Source organism: Astatotilapia calliptera, chromosome 19, assembly GCF_964374335.1.
Source record: "Astatotilapia calliptera chromosome 19, fAstCal68.1, whole genome shotgun sequence".
Lineage (NCBI taxonomy): Eukaryota > Metazoa > Chordata > Actinopteri > Cichliformes > Cichlidae > Astatotilapia > Astatotilapia calliptera.
Window position 1 is genome coordinate 23,827,419 of NC_137440.1, and position 18,935 is coordinate 23,846,353.

At 42.5% G+C, this 18,935-nt stretch overlaps 1 protein-coding gene across 1 annotated transcript in view; it reads left to right on the forward strand.

The window, feature by feature from the left end:
* hs6st1a (heparan sulfate 6-O-sulfotransferase 1a) overlaps positions 1-18,600 on the forward strand; it is a 60,630-nt gene extending 42,030 nt beyond the window's left edge. Inside the window, exons 2-4 of the mRNA XM_026152644.2 lie at positions 10,248-10,470; positions 12,118-12,366; positions 14,449-18,600. Coding sequence (XP_026008429.1) covers positions 10,248-10,470; positions 12,118-12,366; positions 14,449-14,760 — 784 coding nt within the window. The 3' untranslated portion in view covers positions 14,761-18,600. The remainder of the gene's footprint in view (positions 1-10,247; positions 10,471-12,117; positions 12,367-14,448) is intronic.
* Positions 18,601-18,935: the final 335 nt, after the last annotated feature.

Here is an 18,935-nt window from a genome sequence, read left to right on the forward strand (position 1 = left end):
GTGTGTGTGTGTGTGTGTGTGTGTGTGTGTGTGTGTGTGTGTGTGTGTGTGTGTGTGTGTGTGTGGCTGCTTCTGTAATGGGGCCACCTGTCTACTCATTAGCCTCGTTATCCAGCCTTTTAATTGCCCCCAAACTCCGCACAGTCTCCTCCTTCGTCTTCTTCTCCTCTTCTTCCTCCCCCCTCCCCTTCATTGGAATAAGTGAACTGTTGGGACATATCAATAATCTAACATCACCGCATATGGCGAGGATTATGTCACAACTTGCAGGTGTGTGCTCGAGTGCGTTTGTGCAATAGGAGTGGGTGAGGTTGCGTTGATTGCAGCTTTTCCATATGTCAGCAAAGTGATTGCTTTGACCTCGGTATCAGGAGGCATGTGAACATGATGCTGGGTGGAGGGGACTTTTGCACGCACGCACGCACACACACACACAACAGGATATCAGGTTTAGTCTGTTACCTTAAACAGCGTGACGCTCCACCTTCATCCCTCTCATTTCCTGGCTCACATTTCCTCTGCTTAACTGGATGCACGATTATGAAAAAGGACTCTGATTACTGAATTTTTATTACTACTGCGCTCACACTTACAACAACGATTATTTGTCTCAGCTTTGGGAGACTATAGCAGATTGTTTTATTGGATTTTGTTTGCAGCTTAGCATACATTTCCACTTTATTTCCGTGCACTATTTCTTAAACTTGCTTAGAGTGCTTTATTCCACACTCTGCGATCTTTATACTCTCGTTGTGGTCCTTTTTGCACCCAATTCAGTTAATAATCACTTCTTTATTACTTTGGGACACAGCTGCAGCCCAGAGGCAAACTTAGCACACATTCTGCAGTTATTTGTCATAATCTCCCTTAAAACTGAAGATAAACTCAGATTTGGGGAGGGGTCTTTTCTTAAGATGAGCCAATTCACTCTGCATCACAAAATTTAACTGCTGTTTTTGGTCACAGTGATGAGCGTTACATGCTGGAATGAATATGAGGTTATAAGTGCGTATCACGGACACGAAAGTGGTTGCTAACTACTTTGATAATTATCAAACTGTCCCAGCTTGTCAAAAACGGAGACATTCGTCAACTGTCGTGCTAGCTGCAGGTTAACTTATCTGGATGGCTGAATAATCAATTAATCATCATTTCCACTCTAAATGTTGAGGGGAAACATCGACATTTAAGAATTGTATATCTGCTGCAGATACATCTCATACAGCCACATCTTCCTATCCTAACATGCGCGCATAACATAAAATTGCAAAAACATGAAAAATGATCTGCGATTACTTGTGCAACTTTCCTTGTCCTCCACCCATCTACCTCTCACCATATCCATCTTACTTTCTCCCGGCTCCCTCTCGCTCTCCCTCCGTCTGTCAGACAGTTCTCTGGGCTGTTGCCAGCCAAGTTACATGAGCGAACAGGCGGCCGAACATTCCTGCCGAACATAGCTTTGCACTCAGGGGATTCCCTCCCCTGTCTCTCTTTTCCTCCTGCCCTCTCTTTGTTTTTGTCCATTCCCGAACTGTAACGAACAGCTCCGTAAGCCGTGGGCTACACTTCCATACGAGGCATTCTGCTCCCTGTTTGCTGCTCCTCTTTGTCTTGTAATCACGAAGAGGATGCATTTCTGTGCTGAAATGCAGCGAGCCATGAGTTATTTTGCACTCATGGCAAAAGCCAAGGTTTCACACGCTCTTTTAGTTATGGTCGCACAGCAACTCCCACTTGCATTGCCAACTTGCATTTTTTTTTCTTTTTTTTTGTGAAGAATACCTTGCTTGTAGAGAAGAGCTCGCCTGAATGCTTTGTTAATGACTGCAGGGGCTCTGAAGCATTCTCGGTGTTGGATCCAAATTTACTGCCCCAGTGGAACGACGATTCAAAATTGTTACTGTACATCATAATAAGACTCCTTTTTGGGGGCGATGCTGGCAAAATGTGCGCCTAATGGCACTGGTTTCATTCTCTTGACAAAATAATGAGTAATAAAGGCTGGTTAATACAACTACAGTAATTGTTGTTTTGCTAATCTTGCAGTCCTACCAAAAACTCTTGAGTCACCCCTCAGTTCTTTATATTTTGCTGGGTGACATAAATGAAATGGGAGCTATTGAAACATGTGCAAACGTACAAGGAAGTAGAGCAGGGCGATATTACCAAAAATATTTATCACGATATACATTTGAAAATTTGCAATAACAATATAACTGACGATATAATTGACACTAGACAAAACACTTTACAACTCCACAACTTTGATGGGTTTTTTTGCACTAATAATGTATTTTTACTTAAACTAGCAGCTGTTTTATGTGCATTAAAGTTCCTTGCTGACAGTTTAACCAAAAGGCATTTCCAGTGGAAATTGGCCGACATATCCTCAGCATAACCATGTATAATATCCACAAAACTTAAAAAGAGGTTATACACACACAATACGGTAATATTATGTTGAAGCACAGTACGTATCACTCCGCGAGGTTCCTGCCTACGATAGCCGTAATGCTCCGACAATCCATCAAGCAGTCCGGGTTCGTAGGTTAGGAAAGTCGTACTAAAACATTTGTCAGATTTTCGAGCGCCGTGTACGACATAAAATCGTTTCAAGGTCAGTAAACACAACCAGAATTCATACATAAGGCGCACGGGATTATAAGGGGCACTCTTGATTTTCAGAAAAATCAAAGGATTGATTTTTAAGTGTGCCGTATTTTCCAAAGAACACGGTAATAACGACGGCCTGCTAGCATGCTCTACCAAAAATAGTGCTTTGTTGTGTGTCTGACGGACGAAAGCTAAACCAGTTCCACACCACTGAACTTGCAGCATTTTTACAAACCAATTCTGGTTCATCCGTTTCATTCAACGATCCGCTGTCGCCCTTCTCATTCTCCATTGCCGCCATGCTTTTCCTGCCATGTGCGTATGAAAACAAAGGCACTGCGCATGCGCGGTTTTACCCATATTCTATCGCGATATTTCATTTTCTTATCGTTGCCCAACATTATACCGGTATTACCGTGAACAGTATATGGCCCAGCCCTACAAGGAAGTACAATATACGGTGCATAGTGGCTCAAAATCTTATTCATACTTCCATCAATGACAATTTTGAACCAAAAACTTCACATTTACGACTCCTCACTCTATAACACCTTTTGCCACAAAATTTCGTTCTAGTATTTGCGTACTTTGGGAAACCCCAACCAATTCTACCAGTTTCCCTTTCTTAATAATGGCTTCTTGACAGCCACTGAGACCATTTCTATTGAAGCTTCAGTGAACAGTAGATGGATAAACTGAAGGACCAGATTCATCTTTTAAATCTTTACTGGATTTGTTCCTATTTTTTAAGGGCATAACTTCACTGTTCATCTGCTGTAGATATTTTTCTCTAAACCTGTCACTTATTTTTTGTTCTTCACCTATTTCTTCATAATTTAAAAGAAAAGTCTATATACACATCATGTCAAACTATTCATTTTTTACTAATAGTTCTTTAGGAATCAGCTAGTTGGCGCACAAAAACTATTTTATGCCTCTGAAATTGTGTTATCTTTCCTTAGATTTGACTAAAGAAATTGAAATAAATTGTGTTTTCGTGTCAGGCTGCTACTGCCTAAAGATACAACTTAAAATTGGTTCTTTGCTGTGATATTGGTTGTGTGGAGACAGAGCACTGGCTCATCCCTTCAGTTAGATACCTTCACCTACTAAGACTGGATTGACTGTTTTTTCACTCATTTTCAGTGTCTGAAAGAAAGTCCAGAACTCGGAGAGATAAAAAGAAGAGGCAAATCCACACTCTTGATAAGCTGGAGCTAACCAGTGTTCAATATACAGACTGAATAAATGAGCAATTAGATCATTAATAGTGCTAATTAATTTCCTCTTACCTGTTCTGATCGGTTAATCAACGATTTCATTTTGCATCTTAATAGTGGCAGTAATCCTGTCTGTTTGTGAAGCTGAATGATGATGTTAATCGCGTGATAATGTGATTTCTCTAATGGAGAAAAAAAAAAAGTACAAATCTAAGTTGCTGGTTTTGTGTAACTACTACAAAACCTGCTTTTGAATGTCTTCAATTTACTAGATAAAAACCACCGACTCTCATTTCAACATCAGTTCAAGCAGGGCCCTTTTTTACTTCTACTCTCAATCACAAATAGACGGCTCAGTAATATTGTCTCATTAAGCAAAATGACATCAGGTTCTCTATTAAATGGTTTGATTTGCTGTTTTTTGGGGGGTTTGGACATTTAGTTGCACAAAGCAATCCCTTAGTGGATGTTCCACATGGTTAGGGACAACTGATTTTTCATTGTTTTGCCAAATAATGATTGCAGTTACAGGTCATAATGTGATATAATTCTGAATTCTGTTGCTCTGAAGGTTGGCCTTAGCCACGTTACCCCAGTCACATTTTCTTTGACACATCAGCACATATCCAGTTGCATCCAAAAATCTAAGTCAGGATGTTTTGATATATAGAAAATGTGGATACGCTAAATGGAAAATATTTAGAAACCATAAATTTCCTCTCTTGCTGTTGAGAGAACAAAGAATTTCTGTTAATGTCCTTAATATTTAACCACAAACGCTCTTGGATGTCTGCTTGATCCCACCGTGCTCCCTCTGCGTCCCCTCACCCCAGCGCTGTCCCCACTGTCTCCTGTTCCTCCCACTTCTCTCCCACTCTGTTTTCTTTCCACTCAGTCTCTCATACGTCTTCTGTGTTTAAAGTCCAAATTACCAAGGCAGGCTGTCTGAGTCCCGAGGCTGTTATTGATCAACTAACAAAGAAAGCGGTACAGGGAGGAAGAGTGAGCTAGGGCAGCCAGAAGAAGAAGACGCCCGGAGAGCTTGTCTGAACCGGAGGGTCTATTTCTGTCTGTCTCGGTGCGTCATTATTGGCTAGAGACACTTGGGACAGGAACAGGAAAACAGAAGTAGGGGGGAGGCCAAGAGATCACCTTTTAGAGGGACAAACGGGCACTATAAGTCAGCTTTGTGCGGGTGGGACGGTTCTGGAGCTTGAAGCCTGCCAACTCCGAAAAAGACTGACTACTTGATTTATGAAATGAGGTCAACATGTGTCCAACCTGACGATCAATTATTTTAGGCCTGTGTCGAGTGTGCGCGTTCATCCAAATGATGACGTGAAGGAAGTCCTCAGTGGTAGTCTGCTGAGAGTCAAGTCTCGACATGTTGATCCCTGCTTTCACTCCAACATGGCTGATGTCATCTGAATTTACAGCCATCTTATTCCACACACCAGCTCCTTTGCCAGCATTCAAAGTGCCTGTTATTGAGAGTTAAACCACACGCACACATTCAAAATCTGATTCTTATTTTTCGTTTTTGGTGTAGACCTTGTCAAATCTTGATGTTCGTTTGTGGTATTTGGGCGAAGAAATCTAAATGTGACAAGAAAAAAGAGCAAAGCCACACTTGCATATATTGTGCTAAAAGGAGAGGATGTTAAAGTCCGATTTCTGGCATCTTTTGTGGTGGTACTAATTAAAAACCGTTTATGTATCAAACGTAGCTGTGATGTTAAAAATGATGGCTGTAACTGTGATTTTATGTATATGTATATAGATATATAGAGATATATATATCTCTCTTAACCAGGCTCCTGTTTGACAGGTTTTTATGTCTGATGCATTTTCTGATGCATTTTCTGTGTCTCCTCCCAGGATCAAACTTGAGAGCTTTCGCTTGTTAGCCGAATGTGCAAACCAATACTTATGCATTTATATTATATGGTTTATATTTAAACGTGCTCTGCGTTCCTGATGCATTTTGTTTTAGTCTTCGTTATTGCCACCATGCAGAAGACCGTAAACTTCTCACTGGTCCACATGGTGGATTTTGACAGAAAGAAGTGATGGGATTTGATCACCTCTGGCCAATGTCTGATCACAGTATCCCAGTTTCAATCAATCCTTCCTACTTTGAACACATTAAGTGAAATAAAGTACATTTTAATTTGCTTGTTTTATCTAAAATGAGGTTCATTTTTACACAAGTTATCCTCAGCGTTTCTTCATCATCTTTAAGAAACAAGATGTGCTGCTGGAATTTCAAATCTTTGCATAATTGACCAGCAATCTGAGGATATTCGTGCACGTTTTTCGCCTGCTATTTCCGACCTTTTCGTCTGATTTTTGAAGAGAAATTCACCAGCCTGTGGCGTTGGCATTAAAGCGTAATGGTCAGTTTGGACTCTCCTTGCGGTGGTTTTGCTTCCAATTCCATTTTTAGAGGTGGAAAAAGTTCATTCTCGAGTGGATCTGGTTCCAGACTATTAATAAATCATGGCTGCGACATCATAGGGTGCTGTTGGCGTCACTGTGTTTATAGGGCCGGATGAGCATGATTTACGCATGTAAACACCCTCAGATTTATATTTAAACAAGTTGTCTTAACCCTTTCATGTTCTTAAGGCATTAAAAAACTGTTTGCATCTCTTGTGTACTGAAGCGAACCTCTGGTATTTCTTAAAAAAGAGATTTTAATTGGAGGACAACCTGCAGACCTCCTCACCCTAATTAATGGCAGTCTTGCTTTCTAATGTTTTACTGACTAACAGTAAAGTGGTAGAGAAAGATTTGGGTGTCGCACTTTCAGGGTGTTACTCCAAAAGGAAAAAAATAATTTCCTAGATTGGATGGGCTAAAGTAGACGACCCAGAGGGAAGGGAAGATTTAAACAGAAGGAAATAGAGGCTTAAAAAAAAAAGGAGGTAGAAGTTGTAGAAGTGATGATTTGAGGTCCTCAGGAAACAGGGTTATGTTTTTTTCCGGGCTCTGAGGGACTGTAGCCAGCCCAAGTTCTGTGTGTTTCCTCTTGATAACACTCAGCAACCTCACTTGTTGTCACACTTACTTGCACTGTAGAGAGTCTGGACTGCGTTGTTATAGAGGGATGAGTCTAGCACGTTTTGTGTTTATTCAGTTGTCCTCCAAGTTGTCCACCAAAACCTGCAAGGAATCACAAGCATTCAGTGTTTCCTGACATCGTCGTAGTTTTGGCAAAGTTGGAAATGTGAATAAAATATAAAAATGTGGAAAAATACAGATGCACACAAGAGACAAGGAGGAAAGGAGGGGGAAATTTCTCGAAATGGAAAACTACTGGAATCATTGCATGATGGGCTTGCTTTGTTCTTCGTCCTATCTATGTTTTTGTTAGTCAGTCAGCTAGTGAGCTTCATAATGAGCTTATAGCCTCAATTTTGAATTCAGTTTTACTGATCAGGACAAAGTAAAAAGGGATGAAGTAAAAGAGGTACTAGACAAAGCCCCGCAGTGGCTTCCTCACACCTCTCCCCATCAAGCAGTCGTCTTTTTTTGTCTTTTTTTTTTATCAGTGCTCCACACACCACCAGTCTGACGGGATAAATCTATAAGTGTTCGCCGATTAGTCGACGTGTTTCATAAATGTAATTTTGACTGCTTTTGCAGATAACGCAAAGGCAAACCGGCGAATCTTATGGAAGGAAAACAATGCAATGCATTTAAATGTAGTCTGCAGGAGGGGACCTTTCAAGCTGCAGTGTCATGACTACGAATCCACAGCCGTGCTCAGCCGGAGTATGACGATCTTTAATCTCGCCGGTGAGAGATTGAGCAGTTCATATTACCTTTGAAGCTGATTTGACAAGTGCACATAAGCTTCAGCTACGAGCCATGTCACCTGTGGTGGGGGAGAAAAAACCAGAATACCTGTTGTAATGTTCCGCTCCCTCAGAGCCAAGGGAAAAAACATGGAAAAGGGAGTGGCCTTGCTGGTGAGTGAGTAAAAATACGTGAGGCTAGGTGTGTGTGTGTGGGTTGAACCATCATTACCTTGGGATCTGAGTACACGGCCAGACATCATTAGGCTTTAAGGCGAGAAAGTCTCCGCGGCACTGGTTTCGCAGTCTGCCTGACCCAGCAGACACGACAGGCCGGCATGCCGTTTAAGATCATTTATTTGGCTTTGCGCGCGTGTGTGTGTGTGTGTGTGTGTGTGTGTGTGTGTGTGTGTGTGTGTGTGGGTTCCTATGCGTGTTGCCTCATGTGTGTGTTTGTGTGCGTGTTATTTATTTATTTTGCCTGGTAATATGCCTGAGCCTTCATTATAGCGGGAGCCATAACTTTGATAAATCACTTGGGCTTGGGGCCCTCACTGCTTTCACAGTATTAGAAAACTAATTGAAATTCTCTTCCGCCCCCTCCTAACTCTCTCCCTCGCTCTAACTTCCCCTTTTTTCTTTTTCCCTCCCGCTCTGTTTTTCACCCTTTCCCTCGTTCTCCCTTCCCGTCTCCTGTATCGAGGGCCAAACAGTACCGTGTTTTTTCAGTGGAATGGAAGCCAAGAGGGGGAAAATGTCATCACTGATTTAATAGGCATATTCTTACTGAGACACACACACACACACACACACACACACACACACACACACACACACACACAGTTCACTCTGGGGAGTGTTAGGAATCTTGATAATGTCATCGCAGGAATCTCTATAATGTACTCAGGTGTCCTGCAGGCTCCAGTTTGACTGTGCCTCTCCTCTGTTTTTGATTAGATGGGTGCGATGGGGTGGGGTGGGGGAGATTTTAGGTTTAGGGTGATGGGATTTAGAGTTTAGATTCTTGTTTCTGTGGCTGTGATTTCCACCTCCCCGCTGTCTCCGAGATTGAAGGTCTGTTTGGTTCGCTGCCTGGGATCTCCCAGCTGCCACTGGATTGAGGGTTTAGTCGTTTCATTGTTCATGATCCCCCCCTTGCCGCTACTTGATTTGTTTCATTTGCAGAGATGTCTCTGTGCTGCAGCTACAATCGGGGTGTGGCTGTTTTGTCGTGCAGGGTCTCCCAGATGATTTTTTTTTTTCTTTAGCTGTCCGGGATCGCCTCATAACTGCTGGATTTAGTTTTTTTTGTCTTTATAATGATGCTCTATCTCTCAGCTGTGGCTAGATTTTGGGTTTATTTGTTTTGTTGTCCAGGATCTCCCTCCTCCTGCTGCAGCTGCTAGTGCTGCTGGATTTTAAGGGATGTTGCCACTTTTTAATAGCCAGACACTGCTACTGTTTGTGTGACACTTGGGGCTTTGTGTCCACCCAGCAGTCCCGCTTCTCTCGCCAGGCGAGCTTTGTAGTGTGAAGCCCAAGATTTAGCGATGAAAGCAGAGACTCTGTGTGTATATGAGAGGCGGCTTGTGTGTGAACCAGGCGATTTCGTAGAGTTCTGTCAGCACACAAAATTCCCTCTGCAAACATTCCTCTGATGTGATGCAGGCCCAGGGGAAAAGGGCAGCGTATGTGCCTCTGCGTGTGTGTGTTTTTGACAGTTGACGTGCGTCTGCTGCCCAGACAAATCCATACCGCCACTCTGAGCCACGCTGCAGGCACATAGTCACACATAAGCATACACACGTGGGTTATATGTGTGCGTTTTGGTTAATGAGGATGTGTTGATTGATTAGACTGCAGTAATTAGCTGGAGTGTGAAGGCCTAGAAAGGTCTCCACTCTGGTGGGAGTGTCCCCTCTAGAGAGATGTTGAACTGTGCTATGCACCATTACATCACACACAAACACGCACAGACAAACACCACAGAAATGGTTCCATCCAAATCCAAGATGTGGGATGAGTCATCTCTCAGAGAGACTTGGTGCAAGCGCGAAGGAAGGGGAAAGGATGTTTGCCGCGCGCGTGCGTCGGAGCCCGAGACAGAAGGATGTTTGCAGCGTGGAGATGTGTGCTGCACACATGAGATGTGCTTGTGCCAGCAGTTTCCTTTCCTGCACAGCATGGCCCCAACACTGACCCGATCCCTCTGCCTTACAAATCAACTCTCTCGCTCACTTCCTCCTCCTCCCGTGCTCATTTGCAGTTTGGCTTCCAGTCTTCCACCCAGATTTCTTTTGTGCAACACGGAGCTGCTTCTAGTAAATGCAAATAATGTGGTACTAAATATGACAAGCTCAGTGTGAAGCCCTGAGTTAGGAGCATGCACAATGAACTGCTTCGGGAAACCATTGCACACAGTGCCACCATATGGTCGGCTAAAGAACTGCGTGTTGATTTAGCGTTCTTGTTGGCATACTTGATGCGTGTAAAGAGGCGAATAAAATTCACTTAAAACTTTAACTGTGCATACACCAAATGTTCTGTACAACTGAGGTAACCTCTGCTTTTTTTCTCTCCTCCCTTTTGCTCCATCCTTGTCCCCAAATAGAAAGTTCTACTACATCACTCTGCTGAGGGACCCCGTGTCTCGCTACCTCAGCGAGTGGAGGCACGTGCAGCGGGGCGCCACGTGGAAAACCTCCCTGCACATGTGCGATGGACGAACCCCAACGCCCGAGGAGCTGCCCTCCTGCTACGAGGGGTCCGACTGGTCGGGGTGCACCCTGCAACAGTTCATGGACTGTCCCTACAACCTGGCCAATAACAGACAGGTACAGAGGGGGGGGGGGGGAGATCATAAGCATCAATGTTTATTTTAATCTCAATAACTTTAAGAACATCAGACACCAAATGTCTCAAATCACTGGAAAAGTTTCTGTACACCATGTTTTTCCCTTTTATTTTACCTCATAACACACAAGAAGGTGTACTGGCAAATTCTCATAGAGCTAGATTGTTATTTTACTATCATTTATTCCTGATGTTTAAAACTGTCTGTAGTCTTGCTTTGTCTCCTCTAAGATGTGTGGCCTGTCCTGGCAGTGGTAGCGACTGGTGATCGGGTACCACAGTTTAAAAAAGCTCAGTTTGCTTTCTTATTAAAAGTAGCGAGGAAGCAAAAATCCATACCATAAACATAATGGAATCACAAAGCTTTGTAATGTATAAAACCAGCCTCAAACGTTGTCTAAAGTCAGCACAAAAGTGTCACCAGGAGTTATTCCTTTGTATCCATTGATTTGGTTCATAATTTAATACTGATGGACTTTTGTGCAGTCTTGTGTGCCGTTTCAGTTGAAGTGTGGTTGTTTTTATCCACCTGTCCAGGGATAATGGATGCAAATTAGATGCTGTGCAAATACTTTTAACTGTGTGCTGTCACTTTTTAAAAATAAGCAATAAAATAAGTTAAACCTGTGCACTGTAATAGGCCTTGACCGATATAGGATTTTTAAGGCCAATACTGATATTTGAAAAGAAATTGGACATTCATATTATTATAGATACAGATTTTTTTAACAGTTTTCACACAAATGGTCAAAAATGGTCCATCAAACTTGCATCACATCACCAGGCCTGACTTCTCTCCTATCAGGTTGCTTTATCACCGTGAGAATTACTGTACAGATGTTGAAAACACCAGCAAAGATGCACTTTGGCTTGAATTAAAGTTAAACAAGTTCTCCTACTACTTTATTTCATTTCTTACATATAAAAAGTGCCTGGTACACTTGTAAGATGAAATCTGCATGAGTGAAAATACACTAGATCTTTCTCCCTCTCTCTTACACACACACACACACACACACACACACACACACACACACACACACATTTACTAGTACACCGTCAGGAGTTTGCCTTCTGGTCATAAACACCTCAAATTCGCACCTCCTTTTCTCATGCTATCTCAGTCTCCCACCTCAACGTGTTGGCCAGCTTATCTCATCTGAGCCTCGGGGTGTTATTACTCAGGGTCCTATGACTTATAAATGCGACACGCGCGCACAAACACACACACACATGCATACTTGAGGAATCCTGATAGACCAGCGGGCTATGGTGCATGCAGTGAATCCAAATTTATGTCCAGTCTGTTTGTTTACTGTACTTTAACAGCCCCCCCGTATACCCTTGGTAATGAAGTGATCTCTCACTTTGGAGCAAAATTTTCTTGGCTCTAATCTGCTCCTGCTACTGGAATTTCAGAGGGAAATTTGTTACTGATACCAACATTTTAAAGATAACATATGATGTGCCGGCAAAATCAAAGATTTCAGGATCAAGGCTGGACGATGAATAGTGAAAATCCAAGTAATATTTGTACCACCTACATAAATTCTGTTGCACATGCAGTGAGTGACAGACACTCCATGGGCTCGCACAGCCGCCTTCACGTCCTTTTCTCCCGTCTTTAGGTTCGTATGTTGGCGGACCTGAGTCTCGTAGGCTGCTACAACATGTCCACAGTTCCAGAGAAGAAGAGGGCCCAGCTTCTCCTGGAGTCTGCCAAGAAGAACTTGCGAGACATGGCCTTCTTTGGCTTGACGGAGTACCAGAGGAAAACACAGTTCCTCTTTGAACGAACCTTCAGGTTGCGCTTCATCAGGCCTTTCATGCAGTACAACAGCACGCGGGCTGCAGGGGTGGACCTGGACAACACTACGGTAAGTGCAACATTGTATTTACCGGTAACTCTATAATGCCAGATGTATCATCTTTGATATACGAGTTCTCTTTTCCCCTGAAAAACCTAAATAAATTGCACAAAAGTAACAAAAGTAGTAGATGTAGCAAAAATTAACAAACAAAAGTTAAATAAAAATTACATTCCTTTCTTTCTTATTTGTTCAAAAATAAGAATTTTCTGGCAATTATTTTAAAGCAGCTTATACTATAATCACGCTGTTTCTATTTTAAGATGATTTATTTCTCATTGCGTTCAAATTTGTATTACTTGGCAGATACTTTTTTTTAATAGAAACTGGAAGAAAAAGGAAGAAGTACAATAAGCTCAAACGAAAAATGAAGAAAGGGGGGGAAATGTCAAAAAGAGACGGAGAGAAAAGTCTGCAGTCTGATATTGCTGTGAAATGAGTTGGAATGACTGTTGCTGTTGAGAAAACAGCAGCTTTAAACATGTTCTTCACACTTGTGTGGGAGTTTTTAAGCTCAGTTCTCATCTTAAAAAAAAGAAAGAAAGAAAAGAGAAATCCTCCAGTATACAGCAGACTGGTGATTTACCGGTATACATCAAAACCAGTTGGAGCAGAGAATATAAAATATGCTTCTGACAGATGCTATGGAAAGGTGGACCCACTGGTTATTATCACGGAAAGGAGGAAATGTCATATTGTGACAGGTTGGAGTCCGACAGATGTGGCATTTTGTGTCGCATTTTGTTTAAAAAGTAGGTTATAAAATTGGTTTAAATCTTTGCGAAGCTGAATTAGTTTTTTTTTTTTAAAGGAATTCAAATAATTATATCAGCAGGTTTGGCGGAGACTGTTTACTTTAGACTCTCCTCTAAAGCTGCTGAAAGCCCACTCTTACCCTCATCCCTTCAAGATCTCAGTGAGTCATTTTTGTTTGAAACTGGTTTCTAAATAATTCGACGCCTGTTCTCAGATAGCCGTGCGCCTTCTCCCTGGCTTTCTTTTGCTGGTGTCCCCCCCCCCACGCCGCTGATCAAACGCCTCAGATTTTCTAACATCGACGCATCACGTCGCTTCCCCCTATTATCCCACACATGGCTCGCAAATGATATCCAGCACTCCATCACAGATTTCAAAGGGATTCTCTTAATTAAACACACACACCCCCCACCTCCATGTTCAATCTGCACACAGCAGATTACAAAGCCAGCTGCATGGCACAACCAAACAATGTGTTTCTGTTGTCTCCACGCTGGCGATGCATTCTCTTTCAGTTCCCTCTCTCTGCAGACGCGCTATAAAGCATGTGATCAAATGTCACAATGGGATATTTTCGCAATTCCAACTTTGAAACTTTCCCAGCATCGCATGGAGGAAACTGAGACTATATTTAGTTTCTGGGCTTGTGCCTTGAGTGTTTTGGGAACTTTCTGGGCCTGAGTTTGTAATATTGAGCAGTATTGATGGGTCATTAATCAAAGAAATATCCCTGTGTCCCCAGAGTCAGTGTTTGGGTTAGGAGTGGACACAAGTTGATGAAGAAATTAAGGCTTCCACATCAATCCCAGAGCAATCCAATACCATGGCTAAAGTGATAATACATTCAGCTCCATGCATTTCCAAGCATATCGGCCTTACTTGTGATCCATCTCACTTCCCCTGTGAGTTTAGTTGACCAAAAAAGGGAGATGAGCCGCGTGTCAAGTATGATCACTGTGTTCTGACCTTCATCTCTCCACAGAGAGTTTTCTTTTTACTCCCGCCTACATCAACACTCCAGATAAGGGAACACTTTGTGTTTTTTGCATTGTCAGCAAGCGGCCAGGCCGTCCTTGACGCAGAGCACGAGGTAGAGCGTGACGCAGTCAGGTCACTGTGCTCCAAAAAGGTCCGCCATGACTGACCCTTTCTGGTTCCTCAAACTAGAGTGAGAGGTCAACTTTAAAAATCTTATGGAAACAATACCGATTAGAAATCAGTGCAATCTAAGAAGAAACCTGGAGCTATTGAAACTTTTAGAAAAGCTAATAAAAGCCCCCCCCCTTTCTCCATCTCATCCACCCAGCTAAATTTCTCCTGCTCTCTTCTTAATAGGTCCAGCGTATAGAGGAGCTCAACGAGCTGGACATGGAGCTGTACGACTACGCCAGGGACCTGTTCCAGCAGCGCTACCAGTATACCAGACAGCAGGAGAGGCGGCAGCAGCGCATCAAGAACCACATGCAACAGAGCCACCAGGGCCTGGGCATCAGCCTGTGGCCCTCCCGCAGCCAGCAGAGCTTGGTGTCGACACTGGAGGACGGGGACGGAGAGCGGGAGGAGGGCGAGGAGGGAGGTAGAACGGAGGAGGCGGGAAGCAGGCTCCCCACTGAGGACTACATGAACCAGATCATCAACCGCTGGTAGCAGAAGAATGAGAACAAACAACAGACATGCATATGTAATGTGAAATGCAAACACATACACACACACTTACACTCACACACACTTACACTCACAGAAAGTGGCGCCTGCTTCAAAGACCTGACTGACTGGAAAAAAAAAATACAAAAAAAAAAGAAAACTGACTTTACCAGAGTTGGGCTGCGGGAATCAGAATCCGAGTGGGTTGCTATGGAAACCTGAGCTTGGTCGATTGCATCAGCTCACATTATTGAGGTTTGCCCAGTTGTTATTAGCGCCTGCTTGACCTTTCCTCCCCTGTGCATTTCTTTGTCTCTCCCATCATCATTACTGACTGAGCAGAGGAGAGATATTTTTAAAAGTCGCTGACAGCTGAGTAACCCAACCAGCACTCCCGCCTCCGCTCCTCCTTCTGTATTCCTCTCCGTCTCTATGGCCTGATATGGAGCATGAGAAAATGAATTTAAGTCTGTGAATTCCCGCTAATCCTTGCAAAAAAAGAAAGAAAGAAAGAAAGAAAGAGGGAGAAAGGAGAAAATAAAGGACCAGTCTACTTCCTGGATTCTCCAATTTCAAAGGAACTGGGAGAGCAATGAAAATGTGCTGATTGCTGGGCCGAACAAAGAAAAAGGTGCGTCAGAGACTGCCCCAGAAAGATGGAAAGAAAAGTTGTGTAATAAAAGCTTTCCGCTTTACAAATAAAAAAATGAAATAAAAAAAAATCTGTCATCTCACCCATGAACATGCTTTGGCCATGAAATAGTGACATTCTCATTTTAGGATGAATTTATTTGTATTTTTCCTTCTGTGTTGATGCTTTTTTTTTTTAAAAAGCACAATTGTAATAACACTGAGACCAACATTGCTGCCTAAAGAAAAGTAATTCCTTTATGTCTTTGTTTTTATTTGTTTTATAAGTCAAAGCAAATGGATTAGATTGATGTACTATGGACCATAGCCATTACTGAAGCCTTGCTTCTTAGGGGTGGGAATTTTTGTTTTTTGTTTTTCTAGTCAAGGTTTCCACAGCCCTTGTCGCTTGATAAGTTCATTATTTCTCTTTTTTTTTGGTCTCCATCCTGCAGAGAATGACAGCCAATTACAGCGCAGAATCTCACATAGGTGCGAGGAAATCAAAGGGAGGGGAGAGGAGCAAGTGTGCTGCAGGTTGTTGCCAGGAACTGTGTGAGCGGCAAGCGCTTTGGAAGCCTTAACTCAGACAAATGCTTGAGATGGGAGCCATGGAACTTCTGGTCACCATGGCAATGTGAGCTCTTAATGCAGTGGGTGGCATTTTCAGTTTCACCGTTTATTCCCATTTCTTTCTTTTACCTTCTGACTGCGTTGTAAAAGTAGCAGTCTCAAAGAAGCTTCCACCCTACCTGCTGAAAGGGCGCCCACAGCGCCGGTGACCCGCGGTTCGTTAGTGGGAGCTGTCTTTTTACCCTGAAGAACGGACAGGGCGAGGTAGCAGTGCCTCTATGTACTGGGAATCATAGTCACCATAATTATTGCTGATACTATGTCTGCATTACACTACAGTAATTTCTCTGACTACTCGTGAGTCTGTGTGGATGAGTGCAATTCTGCAAGAGTGCGTGTGTTTGTGTAAATAGTATGTACAGTATGCCTTTGATTGGCGTATGTGTATGCCTTTGTAAATAGTGTGCCTGACTGACTGACAGAGGATGTGCGATGAGTTTTGCGAGTGAGTGGCTTCATGACCAATTATAATGCCTTTTTTGTTTTTGTGGAGGGCAGCATGTCAGAGCAGTGCGACCCTCACAGTGATGCAAGCCAATAATACTCCCCTCCCCTCTCCTCCTCCCCCGCGACCTGTCCTTAACCCTTGTTTTTTTTTGTCTGTTACCCATGATGAGGCTACGTATAAAGACTATCAGTACGACCACTTAAAATCCTAATGTGCATTTTTGTCAATCAGTCATAAGTAAGCTTAGTGGGATTTTTCTCCTTTTGTGACCTTAGTTCCCCTCTATGTTATTCAGTGATTTGGTCATGTAGCGTTATGTATGCAAACTGCAGGAGGGAATCCAAACGTGCTATCCAGCAGCTGACCGTATCTTCAAAGGCTTTTCCACGTTCCCACAGGGGTCAGCTTTTTAACTGAAAAGTTAAATATTTGCATGGGGAAGACTGAAAAACTATTTCCACGCAGCGTGCCAGCTACTGGCACAGGTCGAGCAGGAAGCCTGTGGAAAGATCGGATTTAAATGCGTCTTTAGCCCAGGGTCATCATTTTATTGTTTTCTACAGTAAGTAGCTGCTTGAGTCACCACAAAGAGAACTGGAGACACAACTTCTATCCAGATCACAGGTAAAAAGAAAATTAGATTTTGAGTTCAAAGCCCAAGGTTGCGTAGGACCTCTGACGTGGTCACAGATGGGACTCTAATGGCAGCAGTTTCCAGTCATCTGTAGCTAATCGACATTAAGTCCATAGCAGCTGAGAGATATCTGCAATTTTCTGTATTCTGCCAATGATTGTTTCCTTTCTATAACTGCTGGGAACTTATCTGGTTAGCTGAACACGTCTCAGGAATATAATCAATACTTTAAGGTCATCAAATTAATAGCGCCCAGCTCACTGAAAAATATGGTGCAAAGCTACATCTGTTCATTATCACTTAATCAAGACTTTGTGCTACAGTGGGATTTCGCTTTAGGCTTGAGTTACAGGCTGGAAACAATAAATGTATTTGTTTCACATGCATGGAAGGAAGCATTTTGAAAGAATTTGGGTTTAAAAGTGGATTGGAGTTGGAAAAAATCCCTCATCGACCCTGCCTGCAAGCAAACACTGTCAGCAATAAAACGGGAAAACGAAGAGAATGTAAAAGTGGGACGGGAAGAATCTAAACTGAATGTAGTCCGCTGTTTGTGTCCTCAGGCAAAGGATGCAGGCAAACAACCTGCTTTCCTGGTATCCAAATACATAAGATGATTCATCTGGTTGTTAACGTTATTTTATTTTTATTTTTTTTGTAAACAAAGGGAACAATTTAGCTGAAATTTAACAGGCCGGATCCTCCTGTCCTCCTGCAGATCTCTTTATTTGATCAGCTCTGTTTAAATCAGGGATGATTTATGAAGGAGAAAAGAACAAGGGCGAGGGGGGATGATGAAAATGTACTGGGACACATCCAGAGTCAATATGCTTCTTTTAAAGTAATGCATTAGGGAGAGGAAAAATGGTTATAGAACGAGAGAGCTCCCTTTTTCATATTTTTCCGTCTCAGTCATTGTATTCTTCAAACCGGAGATTTTTATTTATTTTTTTCCCCCCCTAAGCTCCGGGCGTTTTGCCCACAACTTCTTTTTCAGAGTCACACTCACATTAGTCCATGTTTTGGCTCGAAACCAATAATATCTGGCTCCGCATTAGTGGTTTCGGAACAAATAAGACACCAATTCTGTATCTCAAGAGCGTTTCATTTTCAGCGTCCCAGTTTCAAGTGTAGTAGTCCTCAAAAACACTCCCCGTACCTGAACAGAGTGTGAGAGGAAATCTCAAACCTTTCACCGAAATGATTCCAGTTACCGATGCTCTGAAGCTATGCTCAGATTTTTGTGTCTGATCTCTGTGTATATCTGATGTCTTAACAGCATTTTTCTTTGTGACAATGAAGCAACCCGGGTGTCGCTAGCATCATGCTTTTTATTTTTTTAAAGAGTGTGATAGAGATGTGTGTTGTTTGTTTTTGTTTTTGAGTTGGTGTGCAGTCTGTCTCTGGCTCCTTCTGTATGCATATTTCTGGGATTGTTTCTTATGATTGCAAAAATGAATCATCAAGCCACCAATTAAAATATTTCATTTTTACAGACCGGGCTGTGTTGTGGTTGTCACTGCGTGTCATTTCTGATGTTTCCCATTCTGTCACTTTATTATCAAGCATGAAAAATATCTCCCGTTTTTTTTCTTTTTTTTCTAGCTGGAAATTACATCCAAGGTACTGAACTTGAAAACGAGCCACATGTTCAATTACACTCAGTGATTTTTTGACAGCTTGAGTGGGAGCCGAGACCTGCAGGTTTCCACACTCCCATTCACAGGCCAATTTGTAACTAAAGGATTTCTTTCTTTTTTCCTTTTTTTTTACCTTTTGCCTACACTAACTGCAAAACTGTGACCCCATAAAGATGCCCGTTCCCCCACCTAA